Source organism: Saccoglossus kowalevskii, chromosome 9 (genome assembly GCF_978046115.1).
Source record: "Saccoglossus kowalevskii chromosome 9, keSacKowa6.1, whole genome shotgun sequence".
Classification (NCBI taxonomy): Eukaryota; Metazoa; Hemichordata; class Enteropneusta; family Harrimaniidae; genus Saccoglossus; species Saccoglossus kowalevskii.
Window position 1 is genome coordinate 22,968,350 of NC_140649.1, and position 26,969 is coordinate 22,995,318.

At 37.6% G+C, this 26,969-nt stretch overlaps 2 protein-coding genes across 2 annotated transcripts in view; both read right to left on the reverse strand.

Moving 5' to 3' along the window:
• The window catches only part of LOC144352660 (uncharacterized), a 30,293-nt gene extending 7,714 nt beyond the window's left edge, over window positions 1-22,579 (reverse strand). Inside the window, exons 1-8 of the mRNA XM_085504011.1 lie at window positions 22,294-22,579; window positions 21,186-21,317; window positions 19,992-20,141; window positions 10,513-10,665; window positions 7,835-7,996; window positions 6,314-6,601; window positions 2,354-2,683; window positions 1,531-1,598 (exon numbers count right to left, since the gene is read on the reverse strand). Of these exons, the coding sequence (XP_085360137.1) occupies window positions 1,531-1,598; window positions 2,354-2,683; window positions 6,314-6,601; window positions 7,835-7,996; window positions 10,513-10,665; window positions 19,992-20,141; window positions 21,186-21,317; window positions 22,294-22,579 (1,569 nt within the window). The remainder of the gene's footprint in view (window positions 1-1,530; window positions 1,599-2,353; window positions 2,684-6,313; window positions 6,602-7,834; window positions 7,997-10,512; window positions 10,666-19,991; window positions 20,142-21,185; window positions 21,318-22,293) is intronic.
• Window positions 22,580-23,131: 552 nt separating this feature from the next.
• LOC146738987 (uncharacterized) lies at window positions 23,132-26,774 on the reverse strand. Its single transcript, XM_085504012.1, has 3 exons — window positions 26,702-26,774; window positions 24,254-24,547; window positions 23,132-23,181 (listed from the first exon to the last, which is right to left on the reverse strand). The coding sequence occupies exons 1-3, from the start codon at window positions 26,754-26,756 to the stop codon at window positions 23,132-23,134; spliced, it is 399 nt and encodes a 132-aa protein (XP_085360138.1). The 5' UTR covers window positions 26,757-26,774.
• Between the last annotated feature and the right edge of the window lie 195 nt (window positions 26,775-26,969).

Consider the following 26,969-nt stretch of genomic DNA (forward strand, 5'->3'; position numbering starts at 1 on the left):
AAAAAATAGTGTGCTGAATTTCAATTACTGTTTTAGTCACATTGCTCCCAACTCAAACCACAACTCGTTGGTAAATAATCGATGAAATAGTTTGTCTGGACACATTCAAGTTCCTCTCATTGTCACCTTAAAGCTGTGAAAATTTGGTGTTAATCCGACGACAATAAGTATACGTTATTTTTTGTTAAAGACCTTGTATTTTGAAAAACATAAACTCCTAGAAAACGTCCATGAAGTAACAGCAAAGATTTTCAAGCTTGTTTATCGGCACAATCAATTTGTTTTCCCATCAAGGTCTGTTTTACCATGTGTAGGGGCATCCAAATGTGTAAGGCTATTGGAAACCAAAAAATAAAGGAATGGGATAGCTATAATTGGATAGATTCGGCATATGAAAACACCAAAATCAATGATTTTTTTCAGTGGCTGTGTGACCTTGTGTCTGACACATTCATATGCAAATGACTAATCTGTGAAACAAACAGGGGCGGAGACAAACCACTCGAATGTTTGGAAACACTCATTGTGTGTCAGATAGCTACTGATAACACATCCTAACATTGCTTTGTCTTGAGTTTATCTTTGAAATTTATAGGCACACAGATTAAACCTGTATTGTTGATTTTGGAAAACACTACTGAGGCTGCCTTGCTTCCCTTCAGAAAATATGCATTTTAACCAACTTACATGACATTCTATGTTATGTTGACTTTATCATATGAAAATTTATAGTGCATTTCATCAATTAATAAATAAATGTGAAAATCGTAATTTTCAACACAAATAATAGTCTCGCTACCTTAATCTGATAACTGAAAACTTTCATTGACCCGGGTCCAAAATCTCAGAGTACACAAGTGCAACCAAACTATGTCTCGTACATGCTCAGGAAACTGCATTCATAAATCTGAGTAAACCTCGATATACATGTACCTTTAATAACAACTTGACTTCTTTGTTAAATCAGGTCTTTTTATATTACCAGGACCTGGGTTTGTATCAGTATCACCACTATAATTCCCATCAAAATGTAGCCCTGACACCCCTCTGCATTTCCTACTGAGATTGGTAATGGTACAACACATCTGACTCAGATCAAGGTCATGATATCACTAAAAACCCTTGCATTACAATCTAAGCTAATTATTTATTCTGAGCATGCTCAGTTTTCTCTCAGTGCAGTAGGGAGAAATAATTTTGGATGAAAATCTTGAAAAAGACCCACATGGGATTTTCAGATCTGGAAATAAAACATTACGAGCATAGTCAACAGAGACTTGTTCATCAACCTGCCAAGTTTCATGATATCTTCTACAGAATTTCTGAGAAAATGTTGGAGACATAAATGGGGGTGTACGGAAGGAAACCAGAAATAAAAGTAAAAGTTAATATTACTGAGAAAAAAATCAAATAGTGAGGAAACCATTTCCAGTCTTTTTAAGCTTTAAATGGCCATAGAGCCCAAAAAATGTCACCTTTTTATGGTACCATTAAAAAAAATATTCTATTCTATATTCAACATTTGGATACCTGCACATGAACTTCCAGTTGATTCAACTCTGGTGATGACACTTGATGAAATATTGGTGCTTGTGGAGCTGCAACAAAATTTAAAGGTTAATATACAACAATAATACACGTACACAGAATCTGACTAAATGCAAGACTGCTGCATCTCAACCCCAAGAATCACTGAAATATTGACAGTGTCAAAATAAACATAATTGTATAAACAGATACAGGACAGCTGATTCAAAAAGAACTTTTCACTTTTTGTCTTCCTGCACTCACACATTTTTTGTTTGTTTTTTTGCAATTTCATGTTCCAGTGAAGTGCATTACACATGGTATTAAAAATGTTCGTTTTTTATCGATATACATGCTTCTTTAAATATGTTAAATAAAAATAAAATTAAACAAAACTTTATCCATATTTAGAGATGAAACCCAAACTAATTTGGTCATACTGGTATAGGAACAGCTACAAGGCATTGCTCAGTTAATGGAAGCTATAATCTTTACAAATAACAAAAACATTGAAAATACATTCAAGCATATGTTTACTTTGTTTGAAAGGTAAATGTAATGAACATGTATATTCAATTTATTAGTTGATTTCATAGAAAAGTGAAAATGAAAAACAGGGAATTGAAGTATTCAAAACAAATCTGAAAGGAGTTTATCCAATGGTCCTACAGTTATCAACGCGATCAACAGTTTCCACGAAGTTGAAAATCCACCTGTTTTATAGCTTGCTTAGAATGTATTAAGTTAGCATGATTCACAATTGTTACATTTGAATTTTTGTTGTGAGTGGTCAAATAAAATTTAACTGATAACTGATTCCACATACTTGCACACAGGGTAGTTTCTGTTATAGTAGTGTCTTTATTTCCTTCACCAAGTGGACCCGGTCTTTTAACAGTCACTGTAATTTCATATTGAGTAGACCATTGTAATCCTGTGATGGTTGATGTATAACTCATCTGACTTGAATCACTGACTGGTACAACTTGACCTGATATCCAGTCACTCTCACCACTCGCTCTGTAGTATATTTTATAAGATTCAACTGGACCATCTCCAATATCATCAGTAGTCCATTTGTTCCAGGACACAGTAAGCTGGTCAGATTGACTATCTGATACTTTTGGTTTGTTACTAGCATAAAATCTTGGCAGATCTGATGATGAAAAGTAATATGAGTTTTTTTTATATGTTAGTTTCATAAATTATTTGTTACATCTTTCAACATTGATGTATGTATGTATGGAGTATAATATAAAGTGACAAATAAGTATTTATAAGTATAAGTATCTTATATCATATCAAAAGGATAATTTTCAAATACATTCCACTTTTTCAGTCCATGAGATATATATGTATATTTATTTTCTAGTATGTATATTCGCATATTCTATGATATATAGTGGCACAGGATCACCACATGAACAAGCAAAGTTATTCCTGATGAACAAAAAAATGTTTAATCTTTGTTGTTCAACATCATTGAAACCTGTTTATATGACATCTGTTCTATGAAGATGGAACTATTTTCACTAGGTTTCAGCTATTCAAAATTAATATATATTTTGTTTTCTTGTCTTTAATTTAAAATTTGAACAAAAAAGCATCAAAATCCTACATTTAACAAGCCATTGAGAAATTCACAGCCTCATTCGTTCTTGTATTTTAAATAAATGACAAATGAAATGTCAGCATTTATAAGCACCTTTTTTATGCAAATGCTATGATCAAATTTGAACTAAATTGAGAATGACTTCAGAAATGGCCACCAGTCAGCCATTGTAAAAATACAAAATAAACCCAAACAAGACATACATGTACATCAGGCACTAAATGTGTAAAATCATCACATCAAGATTAAAACAAAGCATGTCTTTTTTTTGTCCAAAAAAGTGCATTTTAGAAAATTTTTAAAAAGAAAAATGGCTGCCTCTTTGATTGGATTGTGACACACCAAATTTTATTGATGCGCTACAGTTTGTAACTGGACAGTAACAAATTAGGCAAAATTTGGCAAAAATGGCTACTAGGCAACCATCTTAAATTGGATTGGGCCATTCCAGTTTATATCTGCACCCCCCCTGTTGATGTGGTCGGATTTCCAGCACTGTATGATGGAGAAAATACCCCGGAATTCCAACTGTATATGGAGAAACAGAATCTAGAAATCCAGACGAGTAAGGAAAAAATTTTCTGGAAATCCTGGCAGTTATGGCTACTAAATAAAATATGGCCTAGTTTATCTCACCACATACCGGTTGATGAGGTTGGATTTCCAACAGTATGACTAAAAAAACTTTGAATTCTGTATATGGTAAAAAAATTGGTTCAGTATGAAATAGTTATTACTGAAATTAGATAAGGATGGTGGCACAATGGAACTCATCAACACCACAAGTAGGAACTATAGTATAGTTTTGGATTTCCATTACTGTATGGTGAATGGTGACTTGGAAATAAAACTTTGTATAACTTATACACCCATGGAAATTATACCCTGTATGAAGTAAACAAACAAGCTAATCAACGGGGAGTCAATAAATAAACGCTGCTCGGACTGATAAATATGATATATTGAAGATAATATTTGGTAATCGTAGTCCTAAATAACTATTAACTTGCTTCTGTGCTATCGATAAAGAGCCATTGCTCGAAACGTCTAGCTATTTTTAATAGTTATTTAGGACTACGATTACCAAATATTATCTTCAATATAATCAACGGGGGGGGGGGATTGTAATACAAATATTAACTATTGTTAATATGCTAGAACACAATTGTCAGTTAATCAAATTTTGACCTATTTGGACTGAATTTGAGATATAAGCCAAAGAATGCAAAAATGAATAAAAATTAACAATTTTTTTCACTCAAAATGGCTTGCACCTTCATGAAATTATATATTTGTACCAAATCTGAATAAAGTTAGTAAATGTAATCTCAATTTATTAGCAAAAATGAACAAAAATAAATATTTTGTACGGACAAAATGACCACCAGTCGGCCAATAACACAAAAATCTGAAAAATAATGGATGTGCCTCATTATGCTAACCAGTCTTCTCATTATGCTAACCAGTGTTCTCCCAAGATACAAACAGCGTGGCTTTACCGCCATGCTTGTCAGACATGTACACTGCCACACTCAAAAATCATCTATGATTTCCACAGCTAATGTTAAATGACATGCTCCTCGCTGTTCATTAACAACCATAAAAAATGAAACGAAATTCAAAAGACTGTTAAAGTTGATTTAGGTCGACATGTACTCATTGAAAGTTTTGGTCTAATTACGTAATTTACGTACTTTACGCCATAGCCGATGTCAAAATAAAATGTTCAAAAAAAAAAGATTATTGTAATGTTCAAAATAAATAGTAAATGAAATCGAAAATCAATGCTTTTCCATGACTAAAATATCAATGAAATAAAAAAAAACGTTGCAGGCTTCACTCACGGGAACATGAAATATCGGACGAGTTACTTTATAATAATATTTTCTTGTTTACTGATTTAAGCCATGACTCATGTTTTCATTCTAAATTATAAAACTAAAAGTAGTACAGTGTACAAATGTATGAGTAGTTTACGAAAAATTACAAACATTACAAACATTACGAATAAATCGTGTAAATCATATGCTAATTATTATGCAAATTAGCCGCCATCCTTGACCAAAATCTTGGGGAGAACACTGCCAAGAGGTTTTAAACAAGCAGCCTGTCGGCTGAGATAGCTCCGCTGTTAGCAATGCACATGGCAATTAAAGTACAGAAGATATCATTAGAAAACGAACAAATCTGAGAGAGGTCCACATGTAGTACCTATATGTATAATATATCAAAGCAATTGGACTTGCGGTTTTCAACAAGAAGTCGAAAATATCACTTTTTACCAAAAATTACAAAAATATTCATCAAAATTAGAGAACTAAAGATATCATTACAAAATGAACAAATCTGAGAGAGGTCGACATGTAGTACCTATATATGTAATATCAAAGCAATTGGACTTGCGGTTTTCAACAAGAAGTCGAAAATATCACTTTTTACCAAAAATGACAAAAATATTCACCAAAATTAGAGAATTAAAGATATCATTACAAAATGAACAAATCTGAGAGAGGTCCACATGTAGTACCTATATATGTAATATCAAAGCAATTGCACTTGCGGTTTTCAACAAGAAGTCGAAAATATCACTTTTTACTAAAAATGACAAAAATATTCACCAAAATTAGAGAATTGAAGATATCATCATGAAATGAACAAATCTGAGAGAGGTCTACCCAAGGTACATATACACCAAGTATCAAAGCATTCAGGCTTGTAGTTTTCAAGAAGAAGTCGAAAAAGTAAAACATTGACACGGACGACGGACGACGACGACAACGGACAATCACTCATATGATAAGCTCCGCTCGACAAAGTCGACAGCGGAGCTAAAAAGTAATGTTCAGAATGCCATTACTATTTTTTTAACCTCTGGGTCAAACACATAAAAAAGAAAAAAGTCAACACAGAGTCAAAATATATCGCGTGGTGTGGATCAAATACTGCAGAATATTACCACAGCTAAAACCATGGATATAACAGCTGCTTATATGATAATAAACAAGAACAAATGTTCACTTAATCACATATCCAGATGCTAAATAGACTTTTATTATCATACTATATTTGCAGGCAAGATATATTACTATACACTATTGCATTGTATTATGAGTATTGTAATTACCTCATTTTAAACATAAGATACATAATGTAATGTAATACATGTAAACTTACTATATAGTTGTAAAGTAACTGAAAATCCATGAAATCCAATATCTGGAGCACCACAGAAAAATACATCACCATTCTGAACAACAACTCCAGTAAAAGTTCCAACAGCAGTATATCTTTCACTATCATTGTAGGTAGTAGGAGACATAGAGAAGTCATTTGTACCCAGTTTCCATAACTTTATTTGATTATTTGCTACTACAGAGTTTCCAATGATTTCACATATGAATTGTGTTTCTTCACCAGGATTGACTTTGTAATAGAAGAAGCTTTTATAGTTGGGACGACCATCTTAACATAAAATAATAGAAAACAACTCAAGATTAGAAATCATATTGAACAAGTTAGTTCTATTGCAACAAGTTTAAAATAGTTGATGCAGGATCCCGGAGGGAAGCTGAGTACAATCGGCAGTATTCAAATTTATCTACCCGTGTAGTGGTAGAATGAAAAGTACATAATATTTACAGCTCATTTTTGAACAGAATGTGTGAGCTTAGCCAAAATTCTGAAACTGAAGATAAACGTGCAGAACACTTCAAGGACCCTAAGCTGACCAAATTGTGAAGTTTAATTATGGGAGTGAATAAAAAACATGAGTTTTATTTATTGCTGTATTCTGTCCGCTCTGCCAGAGTAATTAAGTGTCGAAAATATCATTGATACCAACAATGACAAAACTATTCACAAAATAAACAAATCTGATAGAAGTCCACCCAAAGTATCTACATATCATCTATCAAAGCAATCCGGCAGGTAATTGTCAAGTAGAATTCAAAAGTAAAATTTGTTACCAAAAATTACATTAATATTCATTAAAAATAGAGAATTATGATATCGTTAAGAAATGAACAAATTTGATAGAGGTCGTATGCCTAAGGCTAATTGTTGATGGACGGACAATAGACAATCACCTGCTGCATATGAACATCTCAGCTGAAAAAAAAAATTGAAGAAAAACAAAGGATGTCCATTGTCTAAGATACCATATTTTCAAAGAACATGATACATTGTAGCTGCCAGTTGGCCATCTTTGATTTGCTTGCAAAACAAATTGTTATCGACATGTATTATGCACATGCTAAAGTTGAATATTGTATTTTCCAAAAAAATTCTACCAGCCGACCATCTTCAATAAAATAACTAAACCACTGCATATGCATATGTCCAACATAAAGTACTTATAGGCACATGCAAAAAATGAATGGGTTCGGTTCAGATGATTCTGAAATGTTACTCTGGGCGGACAGAGAAAGACCGAATTACAAGTCCCAGTTTTAAACATTGTCCGGGGATAATAATGCCCAATGTGTGTGATTACTATATGGCTTTGCCATTACGATGTGGGATCAAGTCAAGTTCTAAGACAACATACATGTACAGTACCTATGGAGTTGTTTATAGCTACACAAGTAGAATTGCTGGAACTCATTGTTTTTATCACATGCTTCATTGTTTTTACAATGACAATTATACATGTAGTTACAAAATTCACTATGGAAACCAGCGAGTTGAAATACAAACCTTGTTGACAATCAGAATCTATAGTATCTAGATTTATCCATCCTGGTGCACAATCGTCATTTGGACAAACACCAGTGTTCTTATCACATGGTGCATTGTTTTTACAATGACAATTATAGTTACATAATTCACCATAGAAACCATCAGGACAAGCAGAGGGAACTGAAATGTATAATAATAACAATACTTATTCAACATTAAAACAAACTACAGTGAGTTGTTCTAAGAACATATAAAAATAATATAAAAAAATAAAATAAACTAAGATACAGTAAAGATAACCAACTAAACAGAATGCTAAAAAAAGCTAAATAATATTTACAAACACATAAAGAATCACAATATACTTGTACTACACTACTACACTACTATTGCCAAAAAGTGAAAATCACATAAGTATGGTTTTTAATAAGAATATTTTTAATTTTGGTGGAGCTGCTCAAATCTCATTCGCATACATTTTTGTATGTATTGTGCACTTCTGATTCCTCTACAATATTCTATTCAATTTAACTTGCTAATATTGTTTATAATATCCTCCAATTCTTTGTGTATTGTACAGACTGAAGTCTATAAGGAAATGTACCTCACCTTCAATCTGCTTTAATGATCACAGATTCTGAACTGGCATAAGGCTTGTCTCAGTTTAACATCACTCATTGTTATTAAATATTTTTCCTATTTGAACCATGTTTTGAATGCTCTATAATTTGCCAATTTGTTTGTTCCGCAATTTGCTCAGTTGTCATCAAATAGAGCTTCTTTCCATGTTATTATATAATAAATGTATTTAATAAATTAATTAATCATTACTGTACATGTACACCTGCATGATACTGTGAGGTTGTCACATAATATCAGCTGGCTTATACAAGTTCATCTTGGTGAATAGATTATACATCCCATGAAATCAGGTGTATCAGGTGTATCAACAAGTGTCAAAATTATGATAGTTAGGAGTGACATCTAACTTGTGAACATGTATTTGAAGATACAGCTGCAAACAGTTTTTAAAATCAGCTGAAATATTCATTTTTTTATAAATATATTTTTCCAAATAAACTACCAGTCACCAACGAAATTAATTAAAGCTGCAGAGTAGTCTTTTCAGGTCTAAGTTTGAAGGCTGAATATGCCTTGATATGTATCCACTAATATATATGTTATTGTTCTCATGAAAAGCCTTTGGCATACGACCATAAATACTACAAGCAAAATATCAAACTGATTGATTAAAACACACTCCTGATGTCATTGTTTCTTTTTCTTGTAAGAGGCCAAGGTTTTATATGCTACATGCCAAATATCTAGTTCATCGGTTAAAGCATTCCTGAGAGATAAATACACCAGATTTTTGCCATTTTGAACAAAAATCCAAGATGGTGGTGAAATCATACAACTGATATGAATTATTCGTTTCCTGTCAGAAGGAGTTCCGTATAAAAATGGAAACCTTTTTCAAAACAAATTTAAAAAATATTCGGGTAAATGTGGCATCATTAAAAATCACTTCCTCTTTAGAAGAAACCAAAGATGGCAGCCAAACTATATGACCAAAGAAAAGAGCTTCACAAAATATAAAGATATTTGTACATTGATACTAAAAACAAATATCAGATCAATGTGTTCAGTGGTTCTGAATAAAAAGATTTTCAAGTGTTTTTTTCCATTTCGGAGGGAAACACATGGCAGGAAATGTCACATGACTTAACTTAAATCCATAATGACTGCCAAACCAGTCAACCAATCAAAATTCTGAAAATTACGTGCACTAGTTTTCATATTTCTGAAAAGCCCTTTTTGTCTAACTCAGACAAATATCCAACTCAATTGAATATTGTAAATCGAAGTAACTAATGCACATCGCTATGATTATTGCAAAATATCAGTGATATTTCCTATGAAACGTCACTGTTGTGAATGATATGCACCATTGTCATGTGATAAATATATGCACTGGTATATTATATTACACACAATGCTATACTACACTGCATGCTGTATACAATTAAACAAGCAGCCTGTCGGCTGAGATAGCTCCGCTGTTAGCAATGCACATTTCAAATAAGAACTGAAGATATCATTAGAAAATGAACAATGTGTATAGTATCAAAGCAACTGGACTTGCTGTTTTCAACAAGAATTCAAAATTATCACTTTTCACCAAAAATAATCATCAAAATTAGATAATTGAAGATATCACCACGAAATTAACAAATCTGAAAGAGGTCCACATATGTAGTACCTATATATGTAATATAAATTTAGCAATCGGACTTCCCCTTTTTTTTAAAAGAAGTTGAAAATATAATTTTTACCAAAAATTACAAAAATATTCACTAAAATTAAAGAATTGAAGATATTATCATGAAATGAGAAAATCTAAGAAAGGTCTACCCAAGGTACATTTGATACACCAAGTATCAAAGCATTCAGGCTTGTAGTTTTCAAGAAGAAGTCGTAAAAGTAAAACATTGACACGGACGACGACGGACAATCACTCATATGATAAGCTCCGCCCGACAAAGTCGACAACGGAGCTAAATAAGAATGTGCAATTGTAATTCAATGCCAAAAACAAGTTTACTCTTTGCATTCAAAATGAAAAGATCTAAATACACAGTCATGTAAATGAAGGTGACAGTTGTTTTTGTATTTATGTGAAGACATCACTATACCTCTACAGTTTTCACCACTCCATCCATCATCACAAGTATCTCCACTTATAGTACATTCTCCAGATACAAGTAGATCGTCATCTAATTTACTACATCCATTCGTACAGTGACATGTTTGAGTACAACCAGCTCCATATTTCCCAACAGGGCAATCTGGCCAAATATAAAGTAAAAAAATGAGGAATGCCATAGGTATTACGAATCCTCGGGAACACTGAAGAAAACATTAATAATTATAAAACATGTACATGTTTGTGGCAGTGCTAAACATTATTCGAGTAATAAAATATATATTTATAGAGACATGACATGATGTACATGTAGTGGAATACAATGTATTCTACCACTAGAATGCCTAGAAGCATTCGAAATAGATACACCACACACAAGCGTCTATAATTTTCGCCTTTTCCTTCATGATCATTTGACTAAGGGGTCTTTAATGGCCATTTTACTAGGGGGGCTGTTTCTCTCTACTCTTCACCGCGCTTTCTAAAAGACCGCATCTTGGTTTCATTGGTAGTTGCTCTACACTTAAGTATGTTTTTTGCACTGTTCAGCCCTCCAAGTTTAATTTTTTTCCTAGTGGCCATTGGTGACCAAGTTCAAATTTTTGGTGGCCAGCTGGAAAATTTGGTAGCCAAGTACAAAATTGTAGGTCACCAGAATTTATTATGTTTTACAAACTACACAGAAACATCAATTATGTTTAAATTTAGGTATTTAGGTAAATTTAGCATATGATACTAAATCATATAATATCATAATGAAACTAAACTGACAATCTCAGGGCAATTCAATTACAATCAGGCCATGCAGTATATTGAATTAGGCGAGGGTTCTCCGAACCCGCCTATTCACATAGTTCATACCAACCATAGACTCCGGTCAGTCAAAATGACTATTTTGAACTGTGGGCATTAATCAGTGATTCTGCCGGTGATGGAGAGATAGAATCTAAGTCAGGGAAAGCCCCATGACCTCAAGATTCTTTTACCCCTTACGTCACGAACCCACGTGACCGAGGCCACATGGCAGCGCCATGGGTAGCCGTCATTCACTCTGGTTCTTTTCTCTCCGCTTTGAGGACTTACATGTAGACCAAGCGACGGAAAGAGTGGGGAGGTTGGGGGGGACCCGGAGTCTATGGTGAGTATGAACTATGTGAATAGGCAGGTTCAGAGAACCCTCGCCTAAATTCACTACGTTCAATTACCCACCATAGACTCCGGTCATTCAAAATGACTATTTTGAACTGTAGGCAGAGTCAGACACCGATAGGTGGCGGGTTTTTCCGAGCAAACAGAAAAAGGAAGAATGATGAAAGTCTTTTCCCAGTCCGGGATGAAAACAAACTCAAAAACCTAAGTTAAGACCCAAGAAGAGTGGTGTCTTACCTTGCCTGTGCTGTCCCCGAAGCTAGAAGCCAATGCTGCTGTGGTGACAGGGTTCGGTGCGCCTGAGAAAGCTAGACCCAAGCCCAATTCGGGGGTGATAAGCTTGAAGTAGGACCGAAACAGTTCGCATGAGGGCGTAGGTCGAAAAAAGTGAAACCTGGGAGCTTCCAGGAAGTGCTAGTGGAACAGACAATCTGCCCACAAGAATGCCGAGACTGACTTATCGCCTATGCGCATGGGCCCCTGCGATCGTTCAGGCTGGGTCAGTAACCAAAGCCTGTCCCGGCAGGTCTCAATTGGGCGGTTCCCTTGAACAGGCCCTGGGCCTCTGATTATGGAAAGCAGTAAACAGTCTCCTAATAATGGGACAATCGGCTAGACTTAACCCCAAAGAGTTTTCTATGGCGGGGGACAAGGCTGACCTGTAGCCAACGATCGCTGCGTAGGACAGACCCACTTTGTCAAACAAGTGGACAAAGAAGTCTGCTACCTGGCCGATAGAGAGATGGCATGGATCAATCTCCCTTCCACTACACCAACTGGTGTATGCTAGCCATTTCGAGTCGTAGGCAGCGTTGGTGGAATCCCGTCCGGTTGGGACAGCAAGTCCGGTATGTCCGGCAGTACTACCGGTGTTTTGACTATCATTTCTAGCAGGAGCGGAAACCAGGCCTTGGTCGGCCAATTGGGCGCCACCAGAGTTAGTATGCAGGTGGGCTCCTGTCGAAGTTTCTCCAGTACCCGGTGAATTAGCGGGAAGGGAGGAAAGGCGTGTACACATCCATGTGGGACCAGGGGATCGATAAGGTGTTACGTACTTCGGGAGCTTGGCGTTCCGGGGTGCGGCGAACAGGTCTATCTTTGGACCGTCCCACAGCCGAAACAGCCTGGAGGCAACCCACTGGGGGATCTGCCACTCCGTGTTCTGGAGACGGAGGCACCTCGAAAGGGCGTCTGCCAGACCGTTTCTCACCCCTGGAAGGTGGTGTGCGGTTAGCTCCACATTGTATTCCAAGCACCAAAAGAGAATTTGCTCTGTTAGGACCGACAATGATGGGGAACGCGTCCCCCCTCCTTGTTCATGTAGGAGACCACCGCTGTGTTGTCTGTGCGGAGCAGGACTCTGTGGTCTTGAACTTCGGGTCGAGAGTGTGAAAGTGCCTGGTGCACTGCTTTCAGCTCGAGCCAGTTGATATGGTGGTCCCGAACCCACTGCGGGGTCCATATTCCTTGGGCTTGTTTGTCCAATAGATGCGCTCCCCACCCTTGGAGGGAGGCGTCTGTTACCAGAGTCATAGTTGTGACGAGTGGGTCCAAGGGGACCCCCTGTCTGAGGTTGGTCAGTGACAACCACCAGTACAGGGTTTCCTTTACTTGGTCCGGCATCGATACTCACCTGTTTAGTTCCCGTAGGTGAGCTCGGTGTTCCAATAACAAGCGTTGGACCGGGCGGCTGCGTAGTGCGGCCTGGGGAACTACCCTTCGAACAGAGGTCATCATTCCGATGAGCCGCATTAGTTCTCGGAGAGACACTGAAGGAGTGCTGACTAGGCGTTCTGCTAGGTTGCTTAGCGCTAAACAACGCGCTTGAGATGGGCGAACCAGGCCTACTTCGGTGTCAAACTCCATGCCCACAAACACAAACTGTTGAGTCGGGTCGGGATGGGACTTTTTGTGATTTACTAGGAAGCCCAACTGGTGAAGTAAATCCTGTGTAAGCCTTACATGTCTGGCTAATAACCCCTTGTCTGGGTTGTGTATCAACCAGTCATCTAGGTACGGATTGACGTGTACCGACATTTGGTGGAGCAGCAGTACTACCTGATTCATCACTCTGGTGAACACGAAGGGCGCTGTGGATAACCCGAAGGGGAGCACCCGAAATTCGAATACTTGGCCCAGATGGGCGAATCGAAGGAGAGGGCAACTCGCTGGGTGCATCGGTATGTGCAGGTAAGCGTCGCATAAGTCTAAGGAGGCTAGCCAGTCGAGACGGTGGATGGAGAGTAGGACACTGGATGGTGTCTCCATGCAGAACCGATCAAGAAGCACATACTGGTTTAGTCTGCTTAGGTCCAGAACCGGACGCCAGCCGCCTGTAGATTTTGGTACTACGAATACATTTGAGTAGAAGCCCGGACTTAGTGCCGGCTGAACTATTCTGTGTATGGGCCCTTTCTTAGCAAACTGTCTACTTCCTGTCTGATTGCTTCCGCCTTGTGGGGGTACCCTGGCAGTGCCCCTGACGGGGGAGGGGGGGCACTGACAGGGGGGAGGAGATTTCAGTGGTATTCTGTAATCGCGTGCGACTACCTGGAGCGTCCAGGGATCGGTTACCTGCTGCCTCCAAGCCGGAATGCACCGGCGCAATCTGTGTGCGACAGGGATCTGTGGCCATGGCTTCGGCGGTTGCAAGAGGGGGGGGTTCTCCTCTACCGTGAGGTGAGCCTCCCCGGAGATTACTGGGGTTACTAAGCTGTAACCCGATCTCTTGCCGATCGACTTGAACCATTTGGTTTGTTACACCCCAAAGCTCTGTGACTGCCCCCGCTATCTCCCAATCAAAGAGGGTGGAGGATCTCCATTCTGCGTAACTGAGGCGGTGGCGTACTCCCTGACTCAATTTGCTGTCGAAAACACACACGTCTAAAACCGCGTCCCGCTGCACAGTAGTAGCCCCGGCCAAGAGAGCCATATGACACTGGAGGATATCGCACATAGCCATGCGGTGGCCTACCATTAGCTGTGTCACCTGGTCTAGGAGGCGAGTGCATTCTGCGTCTGAGGTCTCAGAGTCCTGGGCGCGCACAAGAATGCACTCCAGTGTGGCGCCCACGAATTCAAGGAAATTGATGGGTCGTAACTCTGCCCTCAGGGCATGTTTGATAGTCTCAGAATGGGTCGATGAGAATGACCATGGAACGCGGCCGTCCCCCTTCACCCGGCTAGCAAAACAGAAGTTTGTGGTACCGGGGTCCGGGGAAGGAGCCTTGGGGTCCGGTCGGGGTCTTCTGATTTCGTCCCACAAATTGGGGTCCGAATCCGAGATTGCCCCGATGGGGTAGCGTTTAGTCCAGCGGAGGAGTTATGCAAAAGATTACCCCAGCCCGGGGCTTTCGGCGTTACCTCCTCTGCGGCTGACCAACGGCCGCCCTACAACACCGTCTGTGCGTTGTCCCCCGCACTCAGCACTCGGCTGGACCAGGGGAGATGTGCGGATGGGGTCGATCTGGATCCCGGCGCCTGTGATCCCATCAGTGTCGAAGTGACCGTAAGCGGCTGCTTTAGGATCGAGGGTGGGGGAATATACATAGCGTCACCTGGACTGATAATATTCCGCATCACCCCAACGGCGCGGCTCACCGAGTCATTACGCAATGTGGACTCTGAGGGACCACCCTAGGTACCCACTGTATCCGACGCGAGCGAACTGCCACCACTCAGCCTAAATATGTGAGCGAGAGCATGTATGAGAGTGCGTCTCATGACAGGGTCGGTTCCCTACGGGAACGCCTGTGGGTCGGCAAGTAGGGAGTCGAAACCCACAGCGGAGCTCGGACTTGAAGGTAAATTAATCAGTCCGGTACCGCGCGGTGAACCCTGGCTGGTTGAAAGCGGGAGGGGGGAGGCACAATGTATGTCCTGACCCGAACGCCCTGCCCCGAAAACGGAGTCTTGGCTACCAGCGTCCCCGTTGGTGTTACGTGTCTGAGGTTCCCGAGAAGACCTGTTGCCACTAGCCTGAGCCTCGGCCTCCCCCGAATCAACGGCTGGGAACGGGGGGTTCCCCGGAAGAGACGTGTTTAGAATGCGAACGGTGCTTTCTGTGTTTCTTCCTACTTGCCAGCTGAGAGGCCGCAGTGGAGACAGCTCGCTCCGCCTGCAGGTGATCTACACTGCCTGCCAGGGACGTAATTTGCTCTGACAGTCCTTCGACCAATGCCCTCATTTCAGCGGCAAAACCGGTGCCGTGCGAGGATGGGCCCCATAGGAACTTCACTGTTGCCGGTAAAGTTGAAAAAACAGACTGTGTAGATGCCCTCCGATCAGCGGGGGAGACCGAAATATAACGGTACCCCCACTATCAGGCCCTTTGCTTGGTATTCCGGTATGAGAACCGGTACCCGAGCGCAAGGACTTATCATTCATGTCAATGCACAACTGACTCACACCCATGCCGGTAGCACTTGCCGCGCGACTTTTTCACGAACGAGCGACGCGGTCAGTCTCGGCTATTTTGACATACTGCTGGAACGACTCCCAGGCTTCCGAACCCCAGCGATTACAAATGTTCTCTGGGCAGACACCCGAACCCCAAACGCACATGAAACAACGATATCACTTTGTATGCGGATTCCATTCCAGCAATTGCTGTGTACACTGAGTACAAATCCGCCTCGTAAACTGAGCAGATAATACCGGCGGTGAGCCTCTGGCGTTGCCTGTGCATCTATCCATTTCTAAATACATTAAAAATAAAAGACGACATGCTTGAGGGAAAAACGAATTACAGTTGTAAAAGGTGTCGCCATGAAGTCAACATGTGATTACGTAGTGGCGCCGGATTTTAATTTCTTTGTTGTTGAAAGCATAACACACAAAGGAGAAAACGACACGAGGGTAAAAAGACAAGAAAAACTTATCCTACCAGCTAGAATGTCGGATGCTGCGGCTGCGGCGACGACCCACGCTAGAAACCCGGACAGGAAAAAGCAACAGAGCCAGGCAGAGCCGCTCAGAATCATTTCCGGTCGAGACGGAGAAAAATGAAGAGTGACTGACGGCTACCCATGGCGCTGCCATGTGGCCTCGGTCACGTGGGTTTATGACGTAAGGGGTAAAAGAATCTTGAGGTCATGGGGCTTCCCCTGACCTAGATTCTATCTCTCCGTCTCCGGCAGAATCGCTGATTAATGCCCACAGTTCAAAATAGTCATTTTGACTGACCGGAGTCTATGGTGGGTAATTAAACGTAGTGAATTTCTTCTGGGTCTTAGGCCTGTTGCCATCCATCTTCTGGCCACCTCTGCTGGGTCAAAATCCGCAATGGGTGGTCCATCTGATGATATCCTAATTTAATGTTCCAGGGATTCTGCATTTCTACATTCGATTTTCGAAAATGTCTTGGCCCAATGACCTTAAAATTTTCTATTACCGCTATCTTGATCTGGACGTCCCAACTCGGCAGCAGATGCACCGGCAGGCTGTATTGTATCGTAAAAATTCTGAAATTTCGACCCCTCTACAAATTCGGACACCTAATTATTTGCCGGATTTCAGTATTTTATTGTCCTCCAAATTTTCGACTTCACTAAAAATTGCTGACTTATTCTTATTCAAAAATTGCGAACAGTTTTGCCCCCCCCCCCTCAAGAAAATGATGTAAGCGTCCAAATGGGACTTTCCCCAAAGGTGTGAATCCGAGTTTCACAACTGTATTGCGTAGCAGCAAATGATCATAGTTGCAAAATTTGTTCATGCTGCGTTTCACAATTGTTGATTATTACGTACAAACAATAAATTCGTTGAATTGTTATGAAATGCAAAGAAAATTTAACTTCATTTAGTTTCATCTAAGCGAACGATTCCGGTCGCATATAAACGCTCGATGCTGTCTGGTATCCGCCATGTTCTTTCTCTTAGGTCAGACTTGTTGACTTGCTTTTAAATCAAAAAATTTGTTGTTTTCAAAAAATAAACTGAGCATTTGAAGAATAATTTAACATTGATTACAGTGATAACTGCTCATTGTCGAAACGAAGCTTACCCATGCGCACCGTTATTCACGCTAGTCTAGTAGACTGACTGACTTGCATAGGCGTCAATAACTACGGTAAAACTTACTAAATTTTTGGCGTCAGGAATTATTGAAATGTCCGAAAAATGATGCCAAAATACACATTGAAAGTCCCATTTTATTTTTTTTAAATCTAATTTTATTTTTTTAATCTAAACAAATTTAAGGCAGAATCTGGTCCCTCAAATAAGGACATGTGAGCTTTGATTATAATCGGATATATTGCACTGGGTCGGGAGATACAAACTGTCCGAGTTGCTAAACTTCCATGTATCTTTTGTACCTGTACTTTGAACATTCGCAAGTTTTCCTAGGTGGTGTGAGACAGCTTTGTTCGTAACCGGACGAACTCCATTTAATTCAATGAAGCAAACAACTGTCAATGCTAAAATTTATTGAAGACAAGCAAATAATTTCCATGAAAAATAAATCACAGAGAGAGGTAACTTGATACATTAACAACTCTTTTGACCTATTAGTTTTGTGCTGACCTCTTCTCCGCCGGCTTGATGTTTTGTTTTTCTTGTCATAATACATACTGATTGATGACTTTGTTTTGATTTTGAGTTGTTTAGCCTACAACTCAGCCACGATCTTTGCTTTTACCGTTAACATGGGGAAGTTTACATCAATTTGACGGACATTCCATTTTTTAAAAACTAACGAAGCATACTGTCTATTATCCCCATTTTTTTTTATTTGCCAATTTCTATTCTGAAAAATTCGACCGTTCGAAAATGCACCTTAATTTTGTACTCTAAAAACATGTAAGATTTTCAACACAAATTATTTAAAACCTGTCGAAGTTTTAGGATTTCTGCGGAGTTTCAACACTATCGTTCGACACTGATTCACTATTTTGTACATGGCTCGGACTTGCAAAATACGCTGCGATCATACGTCGTTTCATGACTAGTTTCGTTCATAACAAATATGGCGAATAACGTAATACGCATGTGCACAGTGTTGAATTGTGGGAAAAACTGCGCCACCAAGAGCTGACAAGCTGTACAGTCTGTTTTATATTACGGAATGTTTAGTCGCCGGCCATATTATTTTTAGTTTGCCAATTGGCGACCTACATATTTTTTTGAATCGCCATTTATTTTATTTAATCGTCATGGCGACCAAAATGGTCGCAATCTGGAGGGCTGCTGTTACATTTCATTAGTAGTTGCCCTAAAACCAGATTGGGCTTTTTTGCACTGTTATATAGTTGCCCTACACTTGTGTAGGCTTTTTCCTTCCGTCTTGGAGGCTTGCTCTGGGACAACTTAGTTAAACATTCGCATTCATGTTTTCTGTATCATTTGCACAGGTGGTTTTGTCCCCCTTATGCTAAATAAATAGTTTTTGAATCTTACTCAAGAGTCTTGTGTCATAAATAGAACAATAACACAAAAGTATATCAAGTGTTAATCTGCATGTGCTCTCACCAATCATTATAAAATGGCTTTTATCAAATTTAAAAGTCCGACTAATTGGAGACAAATTCACCTATTACAGAATTTTACAAAAAATGATAAGTATTTGGAAATTATTAGTTATGGTGAATTACTTTAAGTGTTTTGCTAATTACATATCAAATTCGCAAATGATTTTCTGAGATCTATAATTTTGAAAATTATTGACTGGAAATTTAAGCACCAGAATGAATACACAAGTAACAGAATCTCTGATAAGCTGAAAATTTACTCAGTGTAAAATGAGAAAGGGATTTTAGCATGTGCATATATTTCAACGCATATAGCAGTGACATTATTTGGTATCAAAATCCCTCTAGAATTATTCATTTTAGTAATAAATTTAGTAATATATTAGCCAACATTTTTTACTACAATAAATTCAAACAAAAAAAGTAATTTAAAATAATACGCATAAAACACATTTTAGCAGTGATTTCCATAGACCACAAAAATAGACAAAACATGCATTAACATCTAAACGTGTATATGATGCAAGACATGAACATCCATATGGATCAGAAACATCTTATTACACTATGACAACCATCAGTACTGCTAGGTGTATTTATTCACCATTCACCTTACCTGTATTGCAATCTAATCCTGTATATGATGCAAGACATGAACATCCATATGGATCAGAAACACATCATTACACCATGACAACCATTAGTACTGCTTGGTGTATTTATTCAACTTACCTTCACTGCAATCTAATCCTGTATATGATGCAACACATGAACATCCATATGAATCAGAAACACACATTATTACACTATGACAACCATCAGTACTGCTAGGTGTATTTATTCAACTTACCTGTATTGCAATCTAATCCTGTATATGATGCAACACATGAACATCCATATGGATCAGCAACACAAAACATCCTTGTTCGACAACCATCTTTATTTCTAGGTGAACATACTCGTCCACAATTTTTTCCCCATGTCCCTCTATTTTGGCAACCTATAATATGTAATTTAAAAGAATTAAATGTATATATTTAACACAAATAATGTCATATCTGTTGTGTAAATCATGTGTGTATCACTTGCATCTTTACTCATCTATCAGTATATAAATATATAGTCACATAATTTCAATGTTTCCAAATCACATGGATAGTTTGATGCCATAAGTTACAGCGGGCAGTAATTGTGTGGTTTATGCACTGGGTATTTGCATCTTACTATATTAGGAAATGCAAATTCCAAATATGGAATGATTACGTGTGTAAACATCCTGTAATAATAAAAACAAACTCCTCAGACCCCACACAAAAAATTTTTCTAAATCTGTTCTAAACATTTTGGATTTTGACATTCTCATGATGTATCCTTGGAAGGAAAAGATGTATATTAATAAGGTTATTATGAGGATACCACAAAGTATGCACACAGACAGTATGCAATCGCCTGACTTCTACTGCACACCGGTTGATACTCTTGATATACTGTCTTCATGCATACTTTGCTGTATCATCGAAATAACCTCATATTATGTCTTACCAGATGCACTTGAAATACCATACCATAGGTAGTTTATTTGCAAACTACTAGTATTGGTGAGTAGTCAGCAATGGCCTCTGCACGATAAAAAAACGACCACAATATTTGAACTAAGCTTAGTCTAATAGATTTCCAAATTTTGGATTTAGATTCACAACCATAAAAAAACAAACTAAAACAAAGAAGTCATTCAAACATTTTGATAGCTGATTTGCATAATTGTTGGTAGATCGAATTTTCATTTTTCATTTTCATTTACACTCATCAAGGCAGATGGAAGAAATCACCCACATCTATCCAGACAACAGACACAACTATATAGCTAAGTGGATCTACTGTCTGTCGGGCTAAAAATGACAAAAATATTCGCTAAAAATACAGAAATGAAATGAATAGATGCCTGGATGGATGCATTGAACTCATAGCATCAAGTTTCTGTTTTAAACTAGGTCCAACAAAATATTTTCCGTATAACTTCATTACATGGTGTCATTTCTTTTACCTGTATTACAGTCATCTCCTTTAAATCCTGGTGGACATATACATTCTCCAGTGTCTGCATTACATATACCTCCATTATAACATGTAGGACAGTTATCTAGACATGTATCACCATATTTACCATTAGGACAACCTTTAATAATTGGAACAAAAAACAAAAGTAATGCTATTTTGCAACCTAAACTTTGCATGAAGGAACAACATCCAGTGTTAGGATAAATAAACTAACATTAGAGATAATAACAATTAACTCATGGAATATGAACTAGCGGTTCATTGCTACAATTAACCACTCTTCATGATGGCACACTTCTAGGAGCTGTTTTGTGCAGATGTTCCCTGTGTCAAGTCAGTCCAATTTCTGCCACCTTAACTTAAACAGTTCTGAGCCTTGTTGTTTTGATGCATCCAGACTTTTCTTTGCCAGGTAGAGTCCATCCCAGAGCTACTTACAAGATATAGTTTTGTTTCATTCTGAGCATGTGTCCAAGTCATCCAATGCGGCAGCATTTCATTTCAGCTACAACACTATTGCAGCCAGATTTTCCATACAGAGCACTGTTTGAGATTGTATTTGGCCAAAAGATTGATAAACTTTATTGAGACATCTATTGTGAAAGGCTTTGAGTTGTTTCACGTCACTTTAGATCACTCACTAGTGTCAAACAGTAGGACAAATTTGATATATAGTTGAATCTTCATCCTAAGGTTGTACTGTTACGACTTCTAGATGAGCTGTTTACAGTAGTGAATGTTCCCTTGCCAAGCCTTGCCGTTCGTTTGTGCTCTGTTGTTACGGATCAATCTTCATAGGTATGTAAAGTCTTTTACATAGACCAGTGAATCATCTCGCACGTAATGCATGTGCATAAATACTGTAAAATCTGTATCAGAAGATGCAGCTTCTATTGTACGAAGCAGCAGAGAATGCAGCTTCTTTTAGAGCATCTATACATATGAGAAATGGTGAATTGTTGGTTCTGTTTGGTTCTTAACTGTTCAAAAAAAATTGATCTGACTTCTATTGAAGATGAGGTTTGAAATACAGATTTTAAGTAGGAAATTCACAATGAAAACAGTGTACCATATGTAAAACAAAATGAACTTACGCCTAACAATATGTCTCATGAAACCATTTAATCCGTCTTGTCGTTGTTGTTGAGTAGTATAACATTCATAAATTCCAGCATCTGATGGTTTAGCTGATGTAATAGTAATACTACTTTGTCCATTCCATGTTTCTATATCCACACCATTATGTTTCCATTTCAATTGTGATTCTGTTATTGATGTTGAATTTATGGTCATTGTCAGTTTTACTTCATCTCCCCAACTCACGGTCTTGGTTTGATTCTCTGGGTGTATTTCAGCTATGAAAACATTGAGAAGAAACATAATTAATGATCTGAGCACACATGTGTCATTATATACCTGTTACATACTGAAAATCAGAGGTTTATTATTTAGAGTCTGAAAAAGGAAAGGGGTAAGAAGACTGACGCCTTTTATGCTTAAAGGTTCAATTCAGTCACCCTAGTTGCTTGTTTCTTAGAGGTGTGGCTACACTAATGAGTACTGTTATTCTCTTGTGTAGCAAGTGTTTACAACACATCATTATTTAAAAGCTGATAACACTAACCCCAGTAGTATTAATGTATGTGTATAGCGATTCATTCAGGCTTGGTTCCATAGAGCATGAACCTATGCAACATGTACATAATAACCGAATGTCATCATTTGTTTTCCTATACATTGGTGAGTTTGAACACAAGACAGGAAACTATACTCATGATATTGCTCATATATGTACGACGGGATAAACATGGAAAAATTGCACCATAGCAGCCCTGAATGCAAACTATACGAGGTGTGAATATTTTAGCGAGTATAAAAAGACTCTCCTTTCGGTCTTGCACGTTTTGAGTGACTATTATGAGTTTGCCACTTTCATAAAATAGCTACAATGGCATAAGTTAAATGAATTTGTACTGAGCCACCTGTAACAAAATTGATCAAATTTGTCATCATCGTAAACTCTAGGGATCATGTGATCAGTCTAATTAACATCCATTTCCTTTTAGTTATTTACTGTAGCTTCATTCAACAAAATATCAAATTATTAATTGTCATATGCAATATAGAATCCATAAATTGAAGTAAACATGATATTTACCACAGTGATATTAGCAAGAAAATAATCCCTATACATATACTCTACTTGGTCCTTTAAGTTACAAAATTAAAATGTAACAAGAACTATCTTTGCAAATGTTCTTATATCAGACTTGAACAGTTATCAAAACAAATATTGAGCACAAATGACTAAGTCAAAATGTATCATCACATTAATTTAATGTGATGAAATACATTACTTTAATCCTGACTTCAGCAATCATGTAAGTTTTCAGATAGAAAACTAAGTATTCAATTATTGTACCCAGAAACCCTGTGCAAAAGCAATTATAACACATTTTTTTTATTCAGCTAATTCTGAACAGCTTTTCGAAGAAAAATGTTAGGGTCCCAAGTAAATTAGATTTATATTTGTATATTAATTATGAATTTAAAATATCAAAAATTAAATGGCTTAAATTAAATTCATGGAACATCAACATATTTTTTAGTGTAAAATGTATTAAAAATCAACATACATACTACTATTTTACTGTTTGTATTGACACATCTGTGTCACTAACAAGTGTTACTAACAGTAATATACACCTGGTCTACCTGTTCCTTTAGGTAAGTTGAGCTGTATTGTATAGCCAAATCTGCTGTTATGGTTTGATCTACTCACCTTGTGATGCTACTTGTACTGTTTGTATTAACACATCTGAAGTATTACAGTAATAAACACCTGGTATACCTGTACCTGTAGGTAAGTTGAGCTGTATTGTATAGACATATCTGCTGTTATAGTTTGATCTACTCACCTTGTGATGCTACTTGTACTGTTTGTATTGACACATCTGAAGTATTACAGTAATATACACCTAGTATACCTGCACCTGTAGGTAAGTTGAGCTGTATTGTATAGCCATATCTGCTGTTATGGGTTGATCTACTCACCTTGTGATGCTACTTGTACTGTTTGTATCGACACATCTGTAGTATTACAGTAATATACACCTGGTCTACCTGCACCTTCAGGTAAATAAAGTCGTCTCGTAAAACCGAATAAGGATTCTTCTGTATACCCATTTGGTAATTCATCTCCTGTACCTGTATTTATTACTCTACCATATGTAAATGATGTACCAACAGTACTTTGAGCATCACCAGCAGAGTATCCACCAATGAAGTATCCTCCAGTCAAACTTGGCAATGCTTTTGCAGTGAAGAATGTTATATCTTGGTATGCAACTGCAAAAAATGACAATAAAAATGTTTAATGAATGCTTAAATTATACATGTAATGCAAGTAAATATTAATATGAATAAATTTGATTTGCACATTTTTACAACTGTGAATGCAATGTTCAACAGACACTCTATTAAATGTTTCAACACATACGTTTGGATCCACCTGTACTTTATACCAAGTAACAATCCCAGTAAAGGTTTTCAAGGAGAAGTCAATACTAACATTTTTAACAAAAAAAAATGACGACCATATTTGCTAAAATTACTGAATTGAAAGATATTGTCAAAAAACATATTTAAATTTAATAGAGGTCCACCTAAGGCAATATATACCGAATATCGACCCAATAGGAGTTGAAGTTTTCAAGAAAAAGTGAAAAAAAAATTCCAAAAATATTCATTTAATATAGAAAATTAAAGATATCGTCACAAAATGATCACATTTCATAGAGGTCAATCCAAGAAACATATGTATCAAGTATCAAGGCAATAGAGTTAACGGTTTACAAGAAAAAGTCACAGGATGATGACAACCTACAATCACCTACGATACATGTATACCAACCACTCCACTAACTGTTCTACAAAGAAAGTTAAATTCAATTTGTTGGAACTTGGCATGTGCCAAGAATGGTATGGTTCTATTTCAGCTCATGCAAGAGCATTCAGATGATGCAAGCACATTTATGTTACCCTATTTGTATGTCTACATAATATAATTTCATTGCGAGATAGTCAAATAAACATTGAAAAGAGTCGTTATTGAATACTGCATTCAATATTGAGAAATACTGACGTCCCATAATACCAATTTTTGATTTGTTCATTTAAGCTTTGGATGTTTTTTTTCGTATTCAAGCACTTCTTCAAGTCAACACAGCGGTAAAAAGTAATCAGAGCCTGGTTCATACTCAACGCATCTAACCATTGTATACTGTAAAATACTTTATTTTTGATAGAATTAATTTTCGCTGAAAAGAGTTTTGGGGTGTTTTGTATGAAATTTATTTTCACTGATTTTTGACGAGTTGAATGTAAATATAGGTAAAAGGGTATATTCATTGGATTTTATTTTCACTAAATCATTCCTTCAGCAAAAATAGCGAAAATTAATTCCAAAAAGGAAAATGCTCAAATAAAAAATCAAATACAGCCAGTATTGAATACTGCCCTCTATTTTGAAATAATACAAACACCCCATAATACCAGTTCACTTCAATTTACGTTTTCAGTATGTTTTTTTTTGTTTCTAAAGTTATGTAAGTTCTAAGTTCATTGAAGGAGAAAAAAAAAACTGGTTATTTCAGCCATGGTTCGGGTGGGGCTGGGACACAAAATAAAGCATTTATACATTTGATTCGCCGGGAAGATTGGATACTGAAAGATAAGCATTTTTCGCGTTTATTTTAAATCATTATATTGTGACTATCTGAGTATTATGGGAAACAACCCATATACTCATGTTTCTATGTTGGAGCATATGTGCCAAGATTTAATTCAAATGAGAACAGTCCCTAAAAAAATGTTGTCCAGGAACTGTGGCCTAAGAGACGACGGCACATTTATAGCTACAATCAAGCTACAATACATTGCAAGATTCAAATAAAAAAATATGTTTGAAAACAAATCACCTCAACCGTGGTGTTATACACCCAGCTGAGTTCCCGGACAGAACGATATACCGATATTTTACTTTCGAGCCGACGGTAATAATTGCAGTAGGCGGGTCCATAAGAGAACATCCTGGTTGTTGTTAGAAGTTGTCTAGTGTTACACTGATCACTCATAAGCATAATCCCTGGTAAAGACACAGAGTACGTTTACTTTTTTACGATTTTTTTGCGGCGGTAATGCTATCCTGGAGGGCGAAGTAGGTACCGTTACTCGATTTTGTCATCACCTCTTTATTGATGATGTTGAATAAAAGACTTTATATATGCTATCATCGAACTAAAAACACAAAAAATCAATCGTACTGCGTAGTTCCAAGGCGGAAGTACCGAACATAAAATCGAAAGCACAGTTTACTTGAACCCAAATTAAGTACACGGCTCTTCGCAGTTTACAGACCTAACGGGCCGTTTAACACTAATACATGACACAACATATACGCACAACTCGGTCCTGAGTGCCATCAAGTTAAAATAAACGTACCTGAAACTGAAATTTTCAGAACGACGAAAAATAGAAGTGGCAGCCTCATAGTCATTGCTGTCGTCCGCGTCCGATAGATAAGTTTAATTTGCATAAAATCACGTGATATCGAAAGTTTTGCTCCAGTTTCCCTGAGTTTCCGTGTATTTTCTGAATACACCGGAAGCCTGAGTCACTGATTTATTTATATACCTTCGGTTTCTATGTTCGTTTTACCATGTGGCTCAACAGACAAACACTACGGTGTAATAAAAATGATATTGAAGAT

What these genes read in the sequence shown, in the direction of transcription:
- LOC146738987 (XM_085504012.1), bottom strand. Translation starts at nt 26,756, where the DNA reads ATGACTATGAGGCTGCCACTTCTATTTTTCGTCGTTCTGAAAATTTCA. An exon ending in TCTGAAAATTTCAGTTTCAG is followed by an intron (nt 24,548 to 26,701) that starts GTACGTTTATTT and finishes CATTTTTTGCAG; the next exon opens with TTGCATACCAAGATATAACA. An exon ending in AGTACAAGTAGCATCACAAG is followed by an intron (nt 23,182 to 24,253) that starts GTGAGTAGATCA and finishes ATTTTGTTACAG; the next exon opens with GTGGCTCAGTACAAATTCAT.